At 43.6% G+C, this 22,226-nt stretch overlaps 1 protein-coding gene across 3 annotated transcripts; it reads left to right on the top strand.

The window, feature by feature from the left end:
• The first annotated feature begins 5,819 nt into the window (after positions 1-5,819).
• On the top strand, positions 5,820-21,005 carry LOC311114867 (E3 ubiquitin-protein ligase XIAP-like). Of its 3 annotated transcripts, none has more exons than XM_084190099.1 (8): positions 5,820-5,944; positions 7,858-8,163; positions 8,255-8,822; positions 9,038-9,137; positions 9,228-9,306; positions 9,431-9,470; positions 14,213-14,395; positions 18,101-21,005. In XM_084190099.1, exons 2-8 carry the CDS (start codon positions 7,924-7,926, stop codon positions 18,292-18,294), a joined length of 1,404 nt encoding a protein of 467 aa, XP_084046225.1. In that variant the 5' UTR covers positions 5,820-5,944; positions 7,858-7,923; the 3' UTR covers positions 18,295-21,005. The 3 variants fall into 3 exon arrangements, with proteins under 3 accessions (XP_084046225.1, XP_084046227.1, XP_084046226.1); XM_084190101.1 differs by having other exon boundaries at positions 14,213-14,414; positions 18,101-18,164; XM_084190100.1 differs by having other exon boundaries at positions 5,826-5,944; positions 7,858-8,088.
• The last annotated feature ends 1,221 nt before the right edge of the window (positions 21,006-22,226 follow it).

Genomic DNA, 22,226 nt, shown 5'->3' with positions numbered 1-22,226 from the left:
CATCCTCGATATACACAGCTTTACCTTTTAGTTTTCTCTATTAGGTGGTCTAAAAAAAAATTTTTTTAATCTGGATTATTCTGTATATATGTTCAGTGTCTCTGTACCTGGTATGTTTGCACAGGGCAGTTTTGTATTTTTATTATTTTTGTTTGCAAGTGGAATTCAGTAGGGGGGAGTGTAACAGGGTTATATTGGGGATTCCCCTTGCCACTTTATTGTTAAGCCAATGGGTTTTTGTTTTTGTTTTGTTTTGCCTTCACCTACTCAACATGGCATCTTATTGGCTGGTTTGCATGGCTTGCTTATGAGGGAGGATGTTTAAATTAGAATGTCCCAGTGAACAAGCACCAAACCAACAGTAGGTTGTGGGTTGCAAAGCACTGTACATCAAAAGTGATTTTTATACTCACAAGTGATGATTTGAATGTACAATTTATATCAAGTTGTTTGTAAATATTATTAGAACACCACACATAAGATGCAGTGTTTTTTGTGCATATTTGTTGTGCATTTTGTTGTAGAGAATTCCAGCTAATGCTAGCTAGCAAATTACTGTGTCTGGTGGGGGGGGGGGGGTTTCATATATTTTGTGCAGTGCTTGAGTGCAGTGTTGGAGGATGAGCTGTGCATTGCATGACGTGCAATTGTGTGCTGTTTCTATCAGGTACATTGTAAAAAATATTATATTGTGTATTGTAATTGTTGTATTATTTTGGTAACTACGTTGCCTCAGTGAACAAGCACCAAACCAGCGTGCGTGAGTGCAGAGTTGAATGGTGAGCCGTGCATTGCATGACGTGCAATTGTGTGCTGTTTCTATCAGAATAAATCTCCATGACTGGTGCTACAAGTTGGAGTCCGTGTCGATGATTGTACACAACTTAAGAAGAGTCTAGCTAGCATTCCTAACATATCAAACGTTTAGCAAATTCATTACATATAACATGAATTGTAATTCGTAACATATCATACGAAATGGGTGATGGATATTCACAAATTAATATACAGTCGTGGTCAAAAGTTTTGAGAATGACACAAGTATTGGTCTTCACAAAGTTCGCTACTTCAGTGTTATGAGATATATTTGTCAGATGTTACTATGGTATACTGAAGTATAATTACAAGAATTCCATAAGTGTCAAAGGCTTTTATTGACAATTACATTAAGTTTATGCAGAGAGTCAATATTTGCAGTGTTGACCCTTCTTTTTCAAGACCTCTGCAATCCGCCCTGGCATGCTGTCAATTAACTTCTGGGCCACATCCTGACTAATGGCAGCCCATTCTTGCATAATCAATGCTTGGAGTTTGTCAGAATTTGTGGGTTTTTGTTTGTCCACCCGCCTCTTGAGGATCGACCACAAGTTCTCAATGGGATTAAGGTCTGGGGAGTTTGCTGGCCATGGACCCAAAATGTTGATGTTTTGTTCCCCGAGCCGAGTTATCACTTTTGCCTTATGGCAAGGTGCTCCATCATGCTGGAAAAGGCATTGGTCGTCACCAAACTGTTCTTGGATGGTTGGGAGAAGTTGCTCTCGGAGGATGTGTTGGTACCATTCTTTATTCATGGCTGTGTTCTTAGGCAAAATTGTGAGTGAGCCCACTCCCTTGGCTGAGAAGCAACCCCACACATTAATTGTATCAGGATGCTATACTGTTGGCATGACACAGAACTGATGGTAGCGCTCACCTTGTCTTCTCCGGACAAGCTGTTTTCCGGATGCCCCAAACAATCGGAATGGGGATTCATCAGAGAAAATTACTTTACCCCAGTCCTCAGCAGTCCAATCCCTGTACCTTTTGCGGAATATCAGTCTGTCCCTGATGTTTTTCCTGGAGAGAAGTGGCTTCTTTGCTGCCCTTCTTGACACCAGGACATCCTCCAAAAGTATTCGCCTCACTGTGCGTGCAGATGCACTCACACCTGCCTGCTGCCATTCCTGAGCAAGCTCTGCACTGGTAGGCCCCGATCCCACAGCTGAATCAACTTTAGGAGACGGTCCTGGCGCTTGCTGGACTTTCTTGGGCGCCCTGACACCTTCTTCACAACAATTTAACCTCTCTCCTTGAAGTTCTTGATGATCCGATAAATGGTTGATTTAGGTGCAATCTTACTAGCAGCAATATCCTTGCCTGTGAAGCCCTTTTTGTGCAAAGTAATGATGACGGCATGTGTTTCCTTGCAGGTAACCATGGTTAACAGAGGAAGAACAATGATTTCAAGCACCACCCTCCTTTTAAAGCTTCCAGTCTGTTATTCTAACTCAATCAGCATGACAGAGTGATCTCCAGCCTTGTCCTCGTCAACACTCTCACCTGTGTTAACGAGAGAATCACTGACATGATGGCAGCTGGTCCTTTTGTGGCAGGGCTGAAATGCAGTGGAAATGTTTTTTTGGGATTAAGTTCATTTTCATGGCAAAGAGGGACTTTGCAATTAATTGCAATTCATCTGATCACTCTTCATGACATTCTGGAGTATATGCAAATTGCCATCATCAAAACTGAGGCAGCAGACTTTGTGAAAATTAGTATTTGTGTCATTCTCAAAACATTTGACCGCGACTGTATACCATACCAAACGTAACATACAGTATCATACTAAATGGAGTATCTCAGATTTACATACATAATAATATTAAATGCTCTGAGACTAGGTTGCAGCCTAAGCACAGAGCTCCTGTAAATGTGTACATATTTCGTTATTTTTTAGGTGTTTTTAATTGTTGATTTTTAAATCAGCGCTTTAGATTATATATGATGTGGAAAATAATCACTATACTTTATTAAAAATCAAATTTCTTCCAGAGTTTTTGTAAAATCAAGATTTGACTTTATTTACAATTCAACAAAGCCAGGCTAGTCTGCAGAGTAGCCCCCTTCTCTCTTTCTGCTCCCCATCTATATAGTCCCATTCACACAAATCGTAGCTTAAAATCCCTCCCTCTTCAGTTTCCCGCTCTCTATCGCTCCGCCCACTTCCTTTGTCTATGATGAAGGCTAAATTCGACTGTCATTCAGTTTAGAAACAATATTATTACAATCAATCACGCCCTTGTCATGCTAAAACACTCATGTTCAGTTTAAACTCTGTTCAACCCCGGCTCTCCCGGGCTTGACCTGAAGACTGATTGTTGGACATGACAGGTCCATACTTAATCTTTCAAACATACACAAACCCCACCCCATCATGCTGTAATCAATCAAGAAGATAGCCAAGGAGAGACAAAGATTTAGCCTGAACTCTGTTCAACCCTGGCGCCGCTCTTTCCACTTTGTTTTAGGAGAGAGGCAAAAGGCCACAGTCTGGTTTCAGTCTCTGATAAGGTAGGACAGCCATGGATTTAGGTAAGAGCGAGCAATTCGACCCTAGGTCAGATTCCTACTTCACACACACAGTGAAATGACCCAATTAAGTTATTGCCTAGCAACAGAGAATTCTAACTATATGTTCGTGATTAACTCAGTTTTATCTCATAGTCCACTAAAAAATCTCCCTAATTTTTCAATATCATTGAGTTTCTATTGCATATATCTGGTGTTTTTGAGCCATGGATTTGCAGATTGACTGATAGGTTAACACTCTTTGGCTTGGCTAATTTGGCTAATATCTCAGTTTGAAAAATGCATCTGGACACAGTACCAGCTTTTTTGTTTCACCTGGCTGCCAATTTCTGATCTTCTGCTAACATCATTTGAGGAGTCGCCTGAAGCGTGAGAGGAATGGGAGACAGAGGAATACAGTAGAGCTAAGGCCAGTGAGGACGACTGGCTACTATTCTGAACTTAGTGTGGTGAGCGTTCTAGCGCCTAGAGCTGCTGAGGCGTCACCCAAGTGCGTGCTACACAGAGTGGAAGAGGGGAAGTCCAGTGGATATAAGAGTCAGGTTGGTTCCCAGACTTGCCCTCTACAAGATCATCAGCAGACTCCATCACCATCATCTACCATCCTCTGACCAGCTCTCTCTGTTCAAACCATAAACTGACCGTCTCCATCTTCGCAGGATGCAGCTTTCAAAGACTTGTCCTCTATTGGTTAACCTGTCATGATATATTGCTTGTTTGTTTATTGCTCATGAAGCGATTTGAGATTCTATGAAAAGCGCTATAGAAATGTAATAAATTATTATTATTATTATTATAGGCTATTTTAGTTAATTGAATCGGTCATAAAAATACATTTCGGGTAAGAGGATGTTTGGATTAATGAACAACTCCATATATGGAAATAAATGACAGTTTCACATTTTCGATGTAACATAGGCCTAATGTGTAAACTTCACAGAAAGTCTGGGGTGGTTTTAGAAATAAGGATATGGTCCGCTTCCCCCTTAAACACACAAAAATGTCAATATGCCTCAGATATCACTTCTGTTTTGGTCAGGGTTGATAAAATCTCGCTCTGTGTGTGTAGCCTTGGGAGCGATAAGATATGGATAATTGGTTTGAGCATAGATTTGAGCATAGAGTAAATACTTTTTGATAGGATGAAGGAAAGAAAAGGCTGCCCTGGCCCTTTTAAGTCCATTATTGAAAGTCAATGTATAGCCAAAGAGTATCTATTATATTGACAAGATGGTTGAGTGACCGCTTTAACAATGGAAATACATGTCCTCAAAGATGGAAGGGAGGCGAGATCAGGTGTCACTATTCTAGCCAAAGACAGGGCAAATACGCGTGTGAACGACCAGCACAACTCCAATATAAAGTTGTTGTTTTTTCTTCAAGGTTTCCGAAATCCCACGTGTGTTACTGATACATGCCAAGATGTACATTTTTCTCTCAGCTTTTGTTGTTTTCTTTATATTTGCGTGAGACCATTTCATTTTTATGCTTTTACTGTCATAATCTGTCATCATGTTTGCTATCATTGCGCAACTGTTGAACCCAAAGTACCCCCAAATCCATTTTTGTTGTTGTATATGTAGTGTTGAGAACAATGCTGAGATGCTGTGATGACAATGAATCCGCTGACACTGTCCTCGATTGTAATTATTTATTACATTGAAGATCTCAGCGCCAATTTACAGACTTCTGCAGACATCTGGAGAACAACGGCCCAATCTCTTAATATGTTGTTCTCCCCTCCTTTGTCCCAAACCATAGTATCTATATCCTATGTAACCTGATATGGGTGTTTTCCCCCACAGACCAATCCCAGGACTCCATATAACAGACTTCCTCTGTTGTAGGGTTCTCCTATAGAAATGCATCCAGATGCTTCCACAAGCTGAGTCAACTTCCTCTAACACCATTTACAAACGTCAGCAAAATTGTAAATTGTCTAGACACTACTAGCTTTCCACATTTCTCATTTGTAATTTCGACTGCAATGTAATGTAAATGCCGCGTTCACGTACTATCCGGAACTAGGAAACTCGGAAATGTCCGACTTGCTAACTAAGGGGTGTCAAACGTATTCCATGGAGGGCCTAGTGTCTGCATGTTTTTGTTTTTTCTGTTCAATTAAGCCCTAGACAACCAGGTATAAGGAGATCCTTACTAATTAGTGACCTTAATTCATCAATCAAGTACAAGGAAGGACGAAAACCCGCAGACACTCGACCCTCCATGGAATAAGTTTGACGCCTGTGTCTAACTGATTGTAGTTATACATATGCTACGTTCAACCAGTTAGCTTTGTCGGAAATTTCCGAGTTTCTTAGTTCTGACTATCACTTCTGAACGTGAACGCAGCAAAAGTACACAAGAACCCCCCCACACCCCCTCCCCCTCTACGTCATAAACTATACATTTCCTCTATGGTGTCAGGTGGGCTGCGCCACTAGTTGTGCGCAGAACAACACGAACGCTGCATTTACTTCCGGAAACCAGCGTCAAATAGTCTGGTCAAAAATACTGCTGATCCATTTTATTTGGAAAGGATACAGGCAGCATCCAAGACCTCAAAGGCACTAGTTGACATCCAAGCTTTTCCAAGGTATGTGTATTGGGTATGTCTTTGCGATGCATTTTGAAATCATATGGTTGACAGCTCGTCTGTTGTACTACATTACTGTCAATGGCGAACCAGCTCAATATCGACTGATCAAAGTGCAGATTTCTGGTTCTCTCTTAATTTAAAAAAAAATGTTTGCCCTGTTAGTTTTCGTTATTACACTTAACGTTGTTTTATTTAACTATATCATAATTAACATTGGAAGAATGTAATCCCTGACATCGCGCATCCATGCTCAGCAGAGTACTCAACTGTGCCAACTCTCGAACAGGTCAATCTGCAACACATTGCGATTCGCGTCAACCTATGTTTATGTTTGGGGCTTTTGTCTTGCTATAGACACAAACAAGAGCATGTGAACTTTCCAGAATGTACGTGGCCGGTCAAAAGACCCCACCCGCCATGTGTCCATCTGACTGTTGCGATTGAGTGGGAACAGTGAGTCAGAGTGGAGTTTGAACCAACGACACGGCGCTACTGTGCCGAAAAGGTCCTCCAGACCCCTTGACATACACTTTGAACACATGTATGATCAGCCTATTGCTGTCATTCGACCAAGTGGTGCCACATCCATCCATATATATATATCCTTCCTGTGCATTGGGATTAAGGTTCAGTTCAGCTCTGGTCAGTAACAGATGGACCTCAGCCACACAGAAAAGGGCTGCACTGTAGTTATACAATCATCAACAGATAGCCAGTTCATAGTCAAGAATGTTATACTCAGGGCCCTGTTTATGATGATGGCATCCACATGATGCTTTTTGGAGCTTTCAGAGAGAGCATGGGGGGAGTGGATACAGCAAACTTGCCTTGGACATCATCATCATCATCACATCGATTTACTCATCTACATGTCTGTTTTCACAGCAATATGCCAAGTTCCCGTTTCATATTAGTGTGAGAGTGCCGCCTGTGAAACCATGACAACTTCTAGTCTAACTGCATTTTTCATTCTGAAGCTAGCCTTGCTTGCTGCAATGGGAATGTCTGGTATACAAAAGATTACAACCAGCATGACCAATATCGGTTGTTTGGTAGCATAGACATAGTAGCCTACTTCTATTCTATAAAATGGTAATTCAACAGCCTGGGGGCCTGTCTGTTGCTGCTATAGCCAACTTATCTAGCCTAACACAAGGCATGGCAACGATGCACTGTATGTAATTGATTGCATCAATGTTGACAGCAGAAACAGTGATGGGATTGGATAATATGTTATTGGTGAATACAGGCTGAGGTGAAATAGCTCATTGTTCTAACTGACAACTGTTCCTGATCCGCCCTGTGTGGTGTGTTAGTATTGTAACACCTAGCCTACAGTGGCCGAACATTGATAAGGCTGGGTATTGATCGTAACACCTAGCCTACAGTTGCCGAACATTGATAAGGTTGGGTATTGATCGTAACACCTAGCCTACAGTTGCCGAACATTGATAAGGCTGGGTATTGTTGCAACACACTACTCAGAGGGATGATCGATTCAAATCACAAAGTAGGCGTTATGTAACTCCTTTCCTACAAAATGCTTAGCTTTGTTTTGAAGAGCAGATCATGAGAAAAAATGGAAAACTGAGCCTAGTGCTCACTTAAAATAATAAATGTTGATTACATTTGGCTGTGTGTGTCGTTGTGTATTTCTGTGGTGAGCAGGGCGGCTCGGTAGTGAGAGCATATCGTAGAGCCTGTTCCAGCCTCCCCACCCCTCACATGTAGCAGCCAACCTCTCCATGTGATCACACACGCCTTCCTGTTTTAAAGGCACAGCTTCCCAATATCCATAGCAATGTGCATATTGCCATCTAGTGCCACTTTAGGCAATACAATGCTCTCTAATGTCAAACTAATGTCCATATTTCTGATCGCTTCCTCACTAGCGCCTTTTTTTTTTTCAGTTCCCCCTCAGCCCATCCATCTCAGGCAGCCCAACCCAGCCCAGGCCAGCCCAGCCCAGCGTCGTCATGTCAGGCCCCAGGAGAGACGGTGATCTGGAGTCGGACCACGCAGTAGACTGGTCCATGATGGACATGCGGCTGGACTCGTTCCGGGGTTCCCCCCTGGCCCAGCAGGTGTCAGCGGAGAGGTTGGCCCGCGCTGGGTTCTACTTCACAGGACAGGCCGACAAGGTGCGCTGCTTCAGCTGCCACAAGACTGTAGAGAACTGGTGTGGAGGGGACACACCCGTGGAGAGGCACGCAGAGGTGTGGATGATGACGTGTGCAAAACATTCCTGTTTTTAAAAACATTCTCATGTATCTACCAAATGATCCTACTACTGTTGCAATGTTTCAGGTCTCCCCCACTTGTAAGTTCCTGAGCTGCACCCATCGTTCCAGGGTTAACTCTCTTCAAGGTGCCATGCTGACCAACGAACCCCCCTACAACGAAGACGCTGAGGACATGGAGTTCCGCCTGAGGACGGGAGAGGTGGTGGATGATACCACCTACCCCATGGCCCCGCACATGGCCAGCGAAGACTCCCGGTTCAACACCTTCGGCCCGTGGCCCTCCACATCCCCGGTCCGGCCTAGAGAGCTGGCCCAGGCAGGGCTCTTCTATCTGGGGGAGAGCGACCGGGTGCAGTGCTTCTGCTGTGGAGGGATGCTGGGCGGCTGGGCGCCCGGGGACACGCCGTGGGGGGAGCACTCCAAACACTTCCCCTACTGCTTCTTCATCCTGGGGCATGATGTGGGGAACCTCCCCTCTCAGGGGGGGAGAGAGGGAGAGGTAGGGGAGACCAAGTCATGCCCAGGTTCTCAGGGCCCCATGCAGAGCTTTGAGGAGAGGCTAGGCAGCTTTGCAGGAATCCAGCACCCTATTGACCACGAGAGGCTGGCCAGAGCAGGCTTCTACAACACAGGTGAGACCTGGGAGTGGGGTAGACTAGAGCTTTGGCTGTGAGAAAAGTAATTAAAAACAAATACAATTCATAGTTATTACCTGCTACTCAATGGTAAAAGGGCCCGGGAGGTGGGGACATGATGGAAGGGACCGGAGACGTATCCTAACCAGTGTGTGTGTCTGGGTTGATCTTAACCCAAGTGTGTGTGTGTGTGTGTTTCTGTGTTGGTGCAGGAGCTACAGACCGTGTGGTGTGTTTCTGCTGTGGTGGAGGTCTGAAGGGCTGGCAGCAGAACGAGGATCCCTGGGAGGAGCACGCCAAACACTATCCTGGGTAAAAACACACACACACACACACAGTAGAAAGTAAACCATATGCATGCTTCTCCCTGCCACTAATGTTGCGTGTCATGTTTTAATCCAGGTGCAGTTTTCTGCTGGCAGAGAAAGGACAGGAGTTTGTCAGCAGCGTTCAGCTACAAGGTCCTGGCTGGAACAATTCTGTAAGTCTCCATCCTCCTAACCCTGACCTCTAACCCCTAAACCTGTGGTCAAACATATTGAACTGCCCCCATCCTCGCATGACTCCTACCATATCAAAGTCCTTCCTTCTATTGATTTTTCCAGGCTTCAAGTCACCTAAATGGATGTTCAAGTCATGAGACAGGTAAAAACAATTGTGACAAACATTTGTGAAGTTGTACCACTTTCACTTTATTTATTTGAGTTTAACGAGTCAAAAGCTGTGTATGTATGCATACATACACAGCGCATTCGGAAAGTATTCAGACCCCTTGACTTTTCCACATTTTGTTACGTTAAAGCTTTATTCTAAAATTGATTAAATAAAACATTTTTCTCCGCAATATACACACAATACCCCATAATCACAAAGCGAAAACGTGTTTAGACATTTTTGCAAATGTATTAAAAAAACTGAAACCATTCATTTTAATACATTTGCAAGAATTTCTAAACCTGTTTTTGATTTGTCATATGGGGTATTGTGTGTAGATTGAGAAAAAAACAATTTAATCCATTTTTAGAATAAGGCTGTAACATAACAATGTGGAAAAAGGTTTAGAAATGTTTGCTAATGTATTACAAATAAAAAAACGGATACCATTTACATAAGTATCCAGACCCTTTACTCAGTACTTTGTTGAAGCACCTTTGGCAGCGATTACAGCCTCGAGTCTTCTTGGGTATGATGCTACATGCTTGGCACACCTGTATTTGGGGAGTTTCTCCCATTCTTCTCTGCAGATCCTCTCAAGCTCTGTCAGGTTGGATATGGAGCGTTGCTGCACAGCTATTTTCAGGTCTCTCCAGAGATGTTAGATCGGGTTGAAGTCCGGGCTCTGGCTGGGCCACTCAAGGACATTCAGAGACTTGTCCCAAAGCCACTCCTGCATTGTCTTGGCTGTGTGATTAGGGTTGTTGTTCTGTTGGAAGGTGAATCTTCACCCTAGTCTGAGGTCATGAGCACTCTGGAGCAGGTTTTCATCAAGGATCTCTGTACTTTTCTCTGTTCATATTTCCCCTCGATCCTGACTAGTCTCCCAGTCGCTTCTGCTGAAAAACATCCCTATAGCATGATGCTGCCACCACCATGCTTCACTGTAGGGATGCTGCCAGGTTGCCTCCAGATGTGAAGCTTGGCATTCAGGCCAAAGAGTTCAATCTTGGTTTCATCAGACCAGAGAATCTTGTTTCTCATGGTCTGAGAGCCCTTTAGGTGCCTTTTGGCAAACTCCAAGCAGGCTGTCATGTGCCTTTTACTGAGGAGTGGCTTCCATCTGGCAATTCTACCATAAAGGCCTGATTGGTGGAGTGCTGCAGAGATGGTTGTCCTTCTTGAAGGTTCTCCTATCTCCACAGAGATAGGAGCTCTGTCAGAGGGACCATCGGGTTCTTGGTCACCGCCCTGACCAAGGCCATTCTCCCCCGATTGCTCAGTTTGGCCAGGCGGCCAGCTCTAGGAAGAGTGTTGATGGTTCCAAACCTCTTCCAAAACCATATATAGACAGGTGTGTGTGCCTTTCCAAATCATGTCCAATCAATTGAATTTACCACAGGTGGACAATCAAGTTGTAGAAACATCTCAAGGATGATCAAGGGAACCAGGATGCACCTGAGCTCAATAATGAGTCTCATAGCAAAGGGTTTGAATATTAATGTAAATAAGGTATTTCTGTTTTTTATTTGTACTAAATTTGCTAAACTTTCTAAACCTGTTTATGCTTTGTCATTATGGGTTATTGTGTGTAGATTGATGTGGATCTTTTTTTATTTAATCAATTTTAGAATAAGGCTGTAACATAACAATGTGGAAAAAGGTTTAGAAAGGTATGTATGCATACATACAGTTGAAGTCGGAAGTTTACATACACTTAGGTTGGAGTCATTAAAACTTGTTTTTCAACCACTCGACAAATTTCTTGTTAACAAACTATAGTTTTGGCAAGTCGGTTAGGACATCTACTTTGTGCATGACACAAGTCATTTTTCCAACAATTGTTTACAGACAGATTATTTCACTTATAATTCACTGTATCACAATTCCAGTGGGTCAGAAGTTTACATACACTAAGTTGACTGTGCCTTTTTGAACAGCTTGGAAAATCCAAAGAAATCAGCCAAGACCTCAGGAAAAAAATGTGTAGACCTCCACAAGTCTGGTTCATCCTTGGGAGCAATTTCCAAATGCCTGAAGGTACCACGTTCATCTGTACAAACAATAGTACGCAAGTATAAACACCATGGGACCACGCAGCCGTCATACCGCTCAGGAAGGAGACACGTTCTGTCTCCTAGAGATGAACGTACTTTGGTGCGAAAAGTGCAAATCAATCCCAGAACAACAGCAAAGGACTGTGTGAAGATGCTGGAGGAAACGGGTACAAAAGTATCTATATCCACAGTAAAACGAGTCCAATATCGACATAACCTGAAAGGCCGCTCAGCAAGGAAGAAGCCACTGCTCCAAAACCGGCATAAAAAAGCTAGACTAAGGTTTGCAACTGCACATGGGGACTAAGATAGTAATTTTTGGAGAAATGTCCTCTGGTCTGATGAAACAAAAATAGAACGGTTTGGCCATAATGACCATCGTTATGTTTGGAGGAAAAAGGGGGATGCTTGCAAGCCGAAGAACACCATCCCAACCGTGAAGCACGGGGTGGCAGCATCATGCTGTGGGGGTGCTTTGCTGCAGGAGTGACTGGTGCACTTCACAAAATAGATGGCATCATGAGGAAGGAAAATTATGTGGATATATTGAAGCAACATCTCAAGACATCAGTCAGGAAGTTAAAGCTTGGTCGCAAATGGGTCTTCCAAATGGACAATGACCCCAAGCATACTTCCAAAGTTGTGGCAAAATGGCTTAAGGACAACAAAGTCAACGTATTGGAGTGGCCATCACAAAGCCCTGACCTCAATCCTATAGAAAATGTGTGGGCAGAACTGAAAAAGCATGTGCGAGCAAGGAGGCCTACAAACCTAACTCAGTTACACCAGCTCTGTCAGGAGGAATGGGCCAAAATTCACCCAACTTATTGTGGGAAGCTTGAACAATTTAAAGGCAATGCTACCAAATACTAATTGAGTGTATGAAAACTTCTGACCCACTACAATTATTCTGACATTTCACATTTTGAAAATAAAGTGGTGATCCTAACTGACCTATGACAGGGATTTTTTACAAGGATTAAATGTCAGGAATTGTGAAAAACTGAGTTTAAATGTATTTGACTAAGGTGAATCAAAAGTTTGGTCAAAAGTCGTGGTCAAAAGTTTTGAGAATGACACAATTATTAATTTTCACAAAGTCTGCTGCCTCAGTTTTGATGATGGCAATTTGCATATACTCCAGAATGTCATGAAGAGTGATCAGATGAATTGCAAAGTCCCTCTTTGCCATGAAAATGAACTTAATCCCCAAAAAACATTTCCACTGCATTTCAGCCCTGCCACAAAAGGATCAGCTGCCATCATGTCAGTGATTCTCTCGTTAACACAGGTGAGAGTGTTGATGAGGACAAGGCTGGAGATCACTCTGTCATGCTGATTGAGTTAGAATAACAGACTGGAAGCTTTAAAAGGAGGGTGGTGCTTGAAATCATTGTTCTTCCTCTGTTAACCATGGTTAACTGCAAGGAAACACGTGCCGTCATCATTGCTTTGCACAAAAAGGGCTTCACAGGCAAGGATATTGCTGCTAAATCAACCATTTTTCGGATCATCAAGAACTTCAAGGAGAGAGGTTCAATTGTTGTAAAGAAGGTGTCAAGGCTCCCAAGAAAGTCCAGCAAGCGCCAGGACCGTCTCCTAAAGTTGATTCAGCTGCGGGATCGGGGCACCACCAGTGCAGAGCTTGCTCAGGAATGGCAGCAGGCAAGTGTGAGTGCATCTGCACGCACAGTAAGGCGACGACTTTTGGAGGATGGCCTGGTGTCAAGAAGGGCAGCAAAGAAGCCACTTCTCTCCAGGAAAAACTTCAGGGACAGACTGATATTCTTCAAAAGGATACAGGGATTGGACTGCTGAGGACTGGGGTAAAGTCATTTTCTCTGATGAATCCCCTTTCCGATTGTTTGGGGCATCCGGAAAACACCTTGTCCAGAGAAGACAAGGTGAGCGCTACCATCAGTCCTGTGTCATGCCAACAGTAAAGCATCCTGAGACCATTCATGTGTGGGGTTGCTTCTCAGCCAAGGGAGTGGGCTCACTCACAATTTTGCCTAAGAACACAGCCATGAATAAAGAATGGTACCAACACATCCTCCGAGAGCAACTTCTCCCAACCATCCAAGAACAGTTTGGTGACGACCAATGCCTTTTCCAGCATGATGGAGCACCTTGCCATAAGGCAAAAGTGATAACTAAGCGGCTCGGGGAACAAAACATCGACATTTTGGGTCCATGGCTAGGAAACTCTCCAGACCTTAATCCCATTGAGAACTTGTGGTTGATCCTCAAGAGGCGGGTGGACAAACAAAAACCCACAAACTCCAAGCATTGATTATGCAAGAATGGGCTGCCATTAGTCAGGATGTGGCCCAGAAGTTAATTGACAGCATGCCAGGGCGGATTGCAGAGGGCTTGAAAAAGAAGGGTCAACACTGCAAATATTGACTCTTTGCATAAACTTAATGTAATTGTCAATAAAAGCCTTTGACACTTATGGAATTCTTGTAATTATACTTCAGTATACCATAGTAACATCTGACAAAAATATCTCATAACAAAAAATATCTCATAACACTGAAGCAGCGAACTTTGTGAAGACCAATACATTTGACCACGACTGTAAACTTCCAACTTCAACTGTACATGTATATAGCGTAGGGTGCTATTTCCAACACAGACTAGGACAGGCTCAATCTCCTCCCTCTCTCTGTGCAGGGGTGCTGCGGTCAGCCATGGCCCAGAGGGCGGTAGAGATGGGCCTGGAGCCTGCCCTGGTAGAGAGGACTATACTGGCGAGGATACGCAGGGCTGGGACAGGCCACTCCACCTTGGAGACCCTGCTGCAGGACTGCTTTAACAGAGGCCCTGACAGTGATGCAGAGACATTCGAGAACAATGGTACAGTGAGGGGAAAAAGGTATTTGATCCCCTGCTGATTTTGTACGTTTGCCCACTGACAAAGAAATGATCAGTCTATAATTTTAATGGTAGGTTTATTTGAACAGTGAGAGACAGAATAACAACAAAAAAATAAATTATAAATTGATTTGCATTTTAATTAGGGAAATAAGTATTTGACCCCCTCTCAATCAGAAAGATGTCTGGCTCCCAGGTGTCTTTTATACAGGTAATGAGCTGAGATTAGGAGCACACTCTTAAAGGGAGTGCTCCTAATCTCAGTTTGTTACCTGTATAAAAGACACCTGTCCACAGAAGCAATCAATCAATCAGATTCCAAACTCTCCACCATGGCCAAGACCAAAGAGCTCTCCAAGGATGTCAGGGACAAGATTGTAGACCTACACAAGGCTGGAATGGGCTACAAGACCATCGCCAAGCAGCTTGGTGAGAAGGTGACAACAGTTGGTGCGATTATTCGCAAATGGAAGAAACACAAAAGACTGTCAATCTCCCTCGGCCTGGGGCTCCATGCAAGATCTCACCTTGTGGAGTTGCAATGATCATGAGAACGGTGAGGAAACAGCCCAGAACTACACGGGAGGATCTTGTCAATGATCTCAAGGCAGCTGGGACCATAGTCACCAAGAAAACAATTGGTAACACACTACGCCGTGAAGGACTGAAATCCTGCAGCGCCCGCAAGGTCCCCCTGCTCAAGAAAGCACATATACAGGACCGTCTGAAGTTTGCCAATGAACATCTGAATGATTCAGAGGAGAACTGGGTGAAAGTGTTGTGGTCAGATGAGACCAAAATGGAGCTCTTTGGCATCAACTCAACTCGCCGTGTTTGGAGGAGGAGGAATGCTGCCTATGAACCCAAGAACACCATCCCCACCGTCAAACATGGAGGTGGAAACATTATGCTTTGGGGGTGTTTTTCTGCTAAGTGGACAGGACAACTTCACCGCATCAAAGGGACGATGGACGGGGCCATGTACCGTCAAATCTTGGGTGAGAACCTCCTTCCCTCAGCCAGGGCATTGAAAATGGGTCGTGGATGGTTATTCCAGCATGACAATGACCCAAAACACACGGCCAAGGCAACAAAGGAGTGGCTCAAGAAGAAGCACATTAAGGTCCTGGAGTGGCGTAGCCAGTCTCCAGACCTTAATCCCATAGAAAATCTGTGGAGGGAGCTGAAGGTTCGAGTTGCCAAACGTCAGCCTTGAAACCTTAATGACTTGGAGAAGATCTGCAAAGAGGAGTGGAACAAAATCCCTCCTGAGATGTGTGCAAACCTGGTGGCCAACTACAAGAAACGTCTGACCTCTGTCATTGCCAACAAGGGTTTTGCCACCAAGTACTAAGTCATGTTTTGCAGAGGGGTCAAATACTTATTTCCCTCATTAAAATGCAAATCAATTTATAACATTTTTGACATGCGTTTTTCTGGATTTTTTTGTTATTCGGTCTCTCATTGTTCAAATAAACCTACCATTAAAATTATAGACTGATCATGTCTTTGTCAGTGGGCAAACGTACAGAATCAGCAGGGGATCAAATACTTTTTTCCCTCACTGTATGTGTCTCCATAAGGGGAAAAAATTAGCAATGCTTGCTAGTATCATTTATCAAATCAAATTGTATTTGTCACATGCGCCGAATACAACAGTGAAATGCTTACTTACAAGCCCTTAACCAACAATGCAGTTTTAAGAAAGAATACCAAAAAATAAATCACTAAAAAATACAATATAAAACAATACGAAATAAAAGTAACAAATAATTAAAGAGCAGCAGTAAATAGGAGTCTTATGTAAATAGTCTGGGTAGCCATGAGTAGATGTTCAGGAGTCTTATGTAAATAGTCTGGGTAGCCATGATTAGCTGTTCAGGAGTCATGTAAATAGTCTAGGTAACCATGATTAGATGTTCAGGAGTCTTATGCAAATAGTCTGGGTAGCATTTTGATTAGATGTTCAGGAGTCTTATGCGAACAGTCTGGGTAGCATTTTGATTAGATGTTCAGGAGTCTTATGGCTTGGGGTAGAAGCTGTTTAGAAGCCTCTTGGACCTAGACTTGGTGCTCCGGTACCGCTTGCCATGCGGTAGCAGAGAGAACAGTCTATGACTAGGGTGGCTGGAGTCTTTGACAATTTTTAGGGCCTTCGTTTGACACCGCCAGGTATAGAAGTCCTGGATGGCAGGAAGCTTGGCCCCAGTGATGTACTGGGCCGTACGCAGTACCCTCTGTAGTGCCTTGCGGTCAGAGGCCGAACAGTTGCCATACCAGGCAGTGATGCAACCAGTCAGGATGCTCTCGATGGTGCAGCTGTAGAACCTTTTGAGGATCTGAGGACCCATGCCAAATCTTTTTAGTCTCCTTAGGTTTTGCCGTGCCCTCTTCACGACTGTCTTGGTGTGCTTGGACCATGTTAGTTTGTTGGTGATGTGGACACCAAGGAACTTGAAGCTCTCAACCTGCTCCACCACAGCCCCGTCGATGAGAATGGGGGCATGATCGGTCCTCTTCTTTTTCATGTAGATCACGTTGAGGGAGAGGTTGTTGTCCTGGCACCACACGGCCAGGTCTCTGACCTCCTCCCAATAGGCTGTCTCGTCGTTGTCGGTGATCAGGCCTACCACTGTTGTGTCATCTGCAAACTTAATGATGGTGTTGGAGTCGTGCCTGGCCATGCAGTCATGAGTACAGGAGGGGACTGAGCACGCACCCCTGAGGGGCACCCATGTTGAGGATCAGCATGGCGGATGTGTTGTTACCTACCCTTACCACCTGGGGGTGGCCCGTCAGGAAGTCCAGGATCCAGTTGCAGAGGGAGGTGTTTAGTCCCAGGTGGTAAGTAATGAGCTTAGAGGGCACTATGGTGTTAAACACTGAGCTGTAGTCAATGAATAGCATTCTCACATAGGTGTTCCTTTTGTCCAGGTGTGAAAGGGCAGTGTGGAGTGCAATAGAGATTGCATCATCTGTGGATCTGTTGGGGCGGTATGCAAATTGGAGTGGGTCTAGGGTTTCTGGGATAATGGTGTTGATGTGAGCCATGACCAGCCTTTCAAAGCACTTCATGGCTACAGACGTGAGTGCTACGGGTCGGTAGTCATTTAGGCATGTTACCTTAATGTTCTTGGGCACAGGGACTATGGTGGTCTGCTTGAAACATGTTGGTATTACAGACTCAGACAGGGAGAGGTTGAAAATGTCAGGTGAAGAAACTTGCCAGTTGGTCAGCGCATGCTTGAGTACACATCCTGGTAATCCGTCTGGCCATGCGGCCTTGTGAATGTTGACCTGTTTAAAGGTCTTACTCACATCGGCTACGGAGAGCGTGATCACACAGTCGTCCGGAACAGCTGATGCTCTCATGCATGTTTCAGTGTTACTTGCCTCGAAGCGAGCATATAAGTAATTTAGCTTGTCTGGGCACTGTTCTATCAAAACTGGTAATGAGGTGTATATGATAAGTCAAATAACATCCTCAATAGAGCCACAGTGTTTTGCAATTTGACCTAGTTTATCCATCTGCATATTCCAATCAATCACAATAGCATCACAATGCTATTCACCCTGTAGGCCTACATGAGGCTTGGCTATAGAAGTAACAGAATCAAACTGTGTTGGTCAGTATTCTAACTACTTTATTGTGCTCGGTTACCTACCGATGTTTCTCCCCTATTTCAGATGAGGATCCCCTTGAGAAGCTACGGAAGCTGCAGAGGGAGAAGCAGTGCAAAGTGTGTATGGACAGAGACATCTGCATCGTCTTCATCCCCTGTGGGCATCTGGTCGTCTGCAAGGAGTGTTCCGAGGCCCTCGACAAGTGTCCCATCTGCTGTGGCGCCATCGCCCAGAAGATAAAGACATACATCTCCTAACATGCAACCTGGTGTCAGGGATTGTATTCATAAAGCGTCTGAGTGCTGACCTAGGATCAGGTCCCATCTCATACTCATTATGATTTAAAAGGCAAAAGTGATCCTAGATTAGCAATCCTACTTTGAGATGCTTAATGATTGTGGGCACAGGAGGATAACTATTTTTTTTAAATGGCAATGCTGCTTTACCTTCTCAATTATTTTATAAACGCATGCTTTCCTACTACAAAATGTACATAGAGAGATATATTTGAGGAGGAACACTGTAAATATGGATAAGAGAATCATGGAAATTGTGGGGATTTTATTTTCCAATGATTGTTGTAAAGATAATGACACACTTCCTTGTTATGCGATGTATCAGTGAGGTGCACACTACAATACCCAAGAGGAAATGGGCCTCTGTTGAATCTTCATACCAAGATGGGAAACCAAGGTTGAGACTAGATGGAGTACAGCTACGGACAGAATTGACTTTACGCAGCAGGTTAGGAAAATAAGGTAAAGGGTTAGATACTTTTTGTCAATGGCTGAACTCCATCTACCCACAGTTCTGATACTTATATTATTTTTACATTTTAGTCATTTAGTAGACGCTCTTATCCAGAGCGACTTACAGTAGTGAGTGCATACCTTTTCATTCATACTTCCGCTGTACAGTCGTGGTCAAAAGTTTTGGGAATGACACAACTATTGGTCTTCACAAAGTTCGCTGCTTCAGTGTTATGAGATATTTTTGTCAGATGTTACTATGTATACTGAAGTATAATTACAAGCATTCCATAAGTGTCAAAGGCTTTTTTATTGACAATTACATTAAGTTTATGCAGAGAGTCAATATTTGCAGTGTTGACCCTTCTTTTTCAAGACCTCTGCAATCCGCCCTGGCATGCTGTCAATGAACTTCTGGGCCACATCCTGACTAATGGCAGCCCATTCTTGCATAATCAATGCTTGAATTTGTGGGTTTTTGTTTGTCCACCCGCCTCTTGAGGATCGACCACAAGTTCTCAATGGGATTAAGGTCTGGGGAGTTTCCTGGCCATGGACCCAAAATGTCAATGTTTTGTTCCCCAAGCCACTTAGTTATCACTTTTGCCTTATGGCAAGGTGCTCCATCATGCTGGAAAAGGCATTGGTCGTCACCAAACTGTTCTTGGATGGTTGGGAGAAGTTGCTCTTGGAGGATGTATTGGTACCATTCTTTATTCATGGCTGTGTTCTTAGGCAAAATCGTGAGTGAGCCCACTCCCTTGGCTGAGAAGCAACCCCACACATGAATGGTCTCAGGATGCTTTACTGTTGGCATGACACAGGACTGATGGTAGCGCTCACCTTGTCTTCTCCGGACAAGGTGTTTTCTGGATGCCCCAAACAATCGGAAAGGGGATTCATCAGAGAAAATGACTTTACCCCAGTCCTCAGCAGTCCAATCCCTGTACCTTTTGCAGAATATCAGTCTGTCCCTGAAGTTTTTCCTGGAGAGAAATGGCTTCTTTGCTGCCCTTCTTGACACCAGGCCATCCTCCAAAAGTCTTCGCCTCACTGTGCGTGCAGATGCAGTCACACCTGCCTGCTGCCATTCCTGAGCAAGCTCTGCACTGGTGGTGCCCCGATCCCACAGCTGAATCAACTTTAGGAGATGTCCTGGCGCTTGCTGGACTTTCTTCGGCGCCCTGATGCCTTCTTCACAACAATTGAACCTCTCTCCTTGAAGTTCTTGATGATCCGAAAAATGGTTGATTTAGGTGCAATCTTACTAGCAGCAATATCCTTGCCTGTGAAGCCCTTTTTGTGCAAAGCAATGATGACGGCACGTGTTTCCTTGCAGTTAACCATGGTTAACAGAGGAAGAACAATGATGTCAAGCACCACCCTCATTTTAAAGCTTCCAGTCTGTAATTCTAACTCAATCGGCATGAAAGAGTGATCTCCAGCCTTGTCCTCGTCAACACTCTCACCTGTGTTAACGAGAGAATCACTGACATGATGGCAGCTGATCCTTTTGTGGCAGGGCTGAAATGCAGTGGAAATGTTTTTTGGTGATTAAGTTCATTTTCATGGCAAAGAGGGACTTTGCAATTCATCTGATCGCTCTTCATGACATTCTGGAGTATATGCAAATTGCCATCATCAAAACTGAGGCAGCAGACTTTGTGAAAATTAGTATTTGTGTCATTCTCAACTTTTGACCACGACTGTACAGTTCCATGATCTACCATTGCAGTTATCAACAGTGCCTTTTGAAATGATCTCATTTACTTGTGTGCATATTTTCTTTATTCAGACTATCATGCCATTTCCACGTTTTCTTCATATTTCTCTTAATATTATGAAGTTGTTGACTGGGCTTTCCTTATTGGCTTGCAAGTCATGTGTTTCTAGTTAGTTTGCAAATTACGGGTTTCTGAAATAGAAGTCCAGAGGGTTCCCAAACTTACTGTATGTTCCTTAGGCCAACTAGTATGCTTTCAGCGTTGTAGACTTTTATGAATCATTATGTGTGCTCTGTGTGAATAAATAGATGAATTGTAGACTTGGATCAATTTCCATTATTTAGATATAACTGACATCCACTTAATTATTTGATTTAGTTCTGGAGATCACATCCAAATATTGTACCCCTTTTTAAATCATGTGCTGAAAAGAATATTTCCTTTGCACTTCAGTGCAACTCTGGTTTGACCAAGATTGGAAAATAAATAATGTTTAAAAAATTAAAGTGTGACTTGTCTTTTACATTCATGTATGCTACATGTATGCTACTAACACTTAGATAAAGAAGCGCTGAATAAAATAGTTATCTTCTTGAAAGCCAGGCAGAGATACTGGTATTTAGATTAACGACTACACTCTTTGGGTACATCTCAATAGACGAAAGTGGCTTCCTCCCCCTGTCTGCTTTCCTTCATCTCCACTTCTATAATAGAAGAACCAGATAGGTATCTGCCATTTCTTACATAAATTGTGTCTTCAGATTCTGAAACAGTTCTAATAAAGGAAAGGGGACAAGGAAGGAAGGAGGAAGCTTATTCCTCCCACAATGGAATAATCTCAATTAGATTTCATTGACTCCAGATGGCCCTCCCCTCTGACTTTCTCCTCCAATGGATTTTGAGGAGGTGAGGAGAGAGGACACAAGGAGTCAAGGAAAAGCAATTGAGATTCTACAAGTATTGAGCTGCGGCCACACCATTTGTATTTGTATTTTTGTATTTATTAAGGATCCCCATTAGCTGATGCCAAGGCAGCAGCTACTCATCCTGGGGTCCTGCAACATTAAGGCAGTTATATACAATTTAAAATATTACATGACATTATATTTCATAACACTTTACCCAATACATTTAGTGTGTTCCCTCAGGCCACTACTCCACTATCACATATTTACAATACAACATCCATGTGTACGTGTGTGTAGAGTGAGTGTCTATATGTATGTGTGTATGTACCTGTGTGTGTGTCTCTTCACAGTCTCCGCTGTTCCACAAGGTGTATTTTTCCCTGTTTTTTAAATCTGATTCTACTGCTTGCATCAGTTACCTGATATGGAATAGAGTTCCATGTAGTCATGGCTCTATGTAGTACTGTGCGCCTCGTTATAGTCCGTTCTGGACTTGGGGACTGTGAAGAGACCTCTGGTGCATTGTCTTGTGGGGTATGCATGGGTGTCCGAGCTGTGTGCCAGTATTCCAAACAGACAGCTCGGTACATTCAGCTCGTTGACACCTCTCACAAAAACAAGCAGTGATAAAGTCAATCTCTCTTCCACTCTGAGCCAGGAGAGACTGACATACATGTCATCAATGTTAGCTCTCCATGTACTTTTAAGGGCCAGACGTGCTGCCCTGTTTTGAGCCAACTGCAATTTTCCCAAGTCCCTCTTTGTGGCACCTGACCACACTACTGAACATAGTCTAGGTGTGACAAAG

Source organism: Coregonus lavaretus, assembly GCF_964263955.1.
Source record: "Coregonus lavaretus genome assembly, contig: HAP1_SCAFFOLD_637, whole genome shotgun sequence".
Taxonomy (NCBI): domain Eukaryota; kingdom Metazoa; phylum Chordata; class Actinopteri; order Salmoniformes; family Salmonidae; genus Coregonus; species Coregonus lavaretus.
Note: the sequence above shows the minus strand (reverse complement) of the source record. Positions and strands in the feature narration are given on the sequence as shown.

What these genes read in the sequence shown, in the direction of transcription:
- LOC311114867 (XM_084190099.1), top strand. Translation starts at nt 7,924, where the DNA reads ATGTCAGGCCCCAGGAGAGACGGTGATCTGGAGTCGGACCACGCAGTA. An exon ending in AGCAGGCTTCTACAACACAG is followed by an intron (nt 8,823 to 9,037) that starts GTGAGACCTGGG and finishes GTGTTGGTGCAG; the next exon opens with GAGCTACAGACCGTGTGGTG. An exon ending in AGAGACATTCGAGAACAATG is followed by an intron (nt 14,396 to 18,100) that starts GTACAGTGAGGG and finishes CCCCTATTTCAG; the next exon opens with ATGAGGATCCCCTTGAGAAG.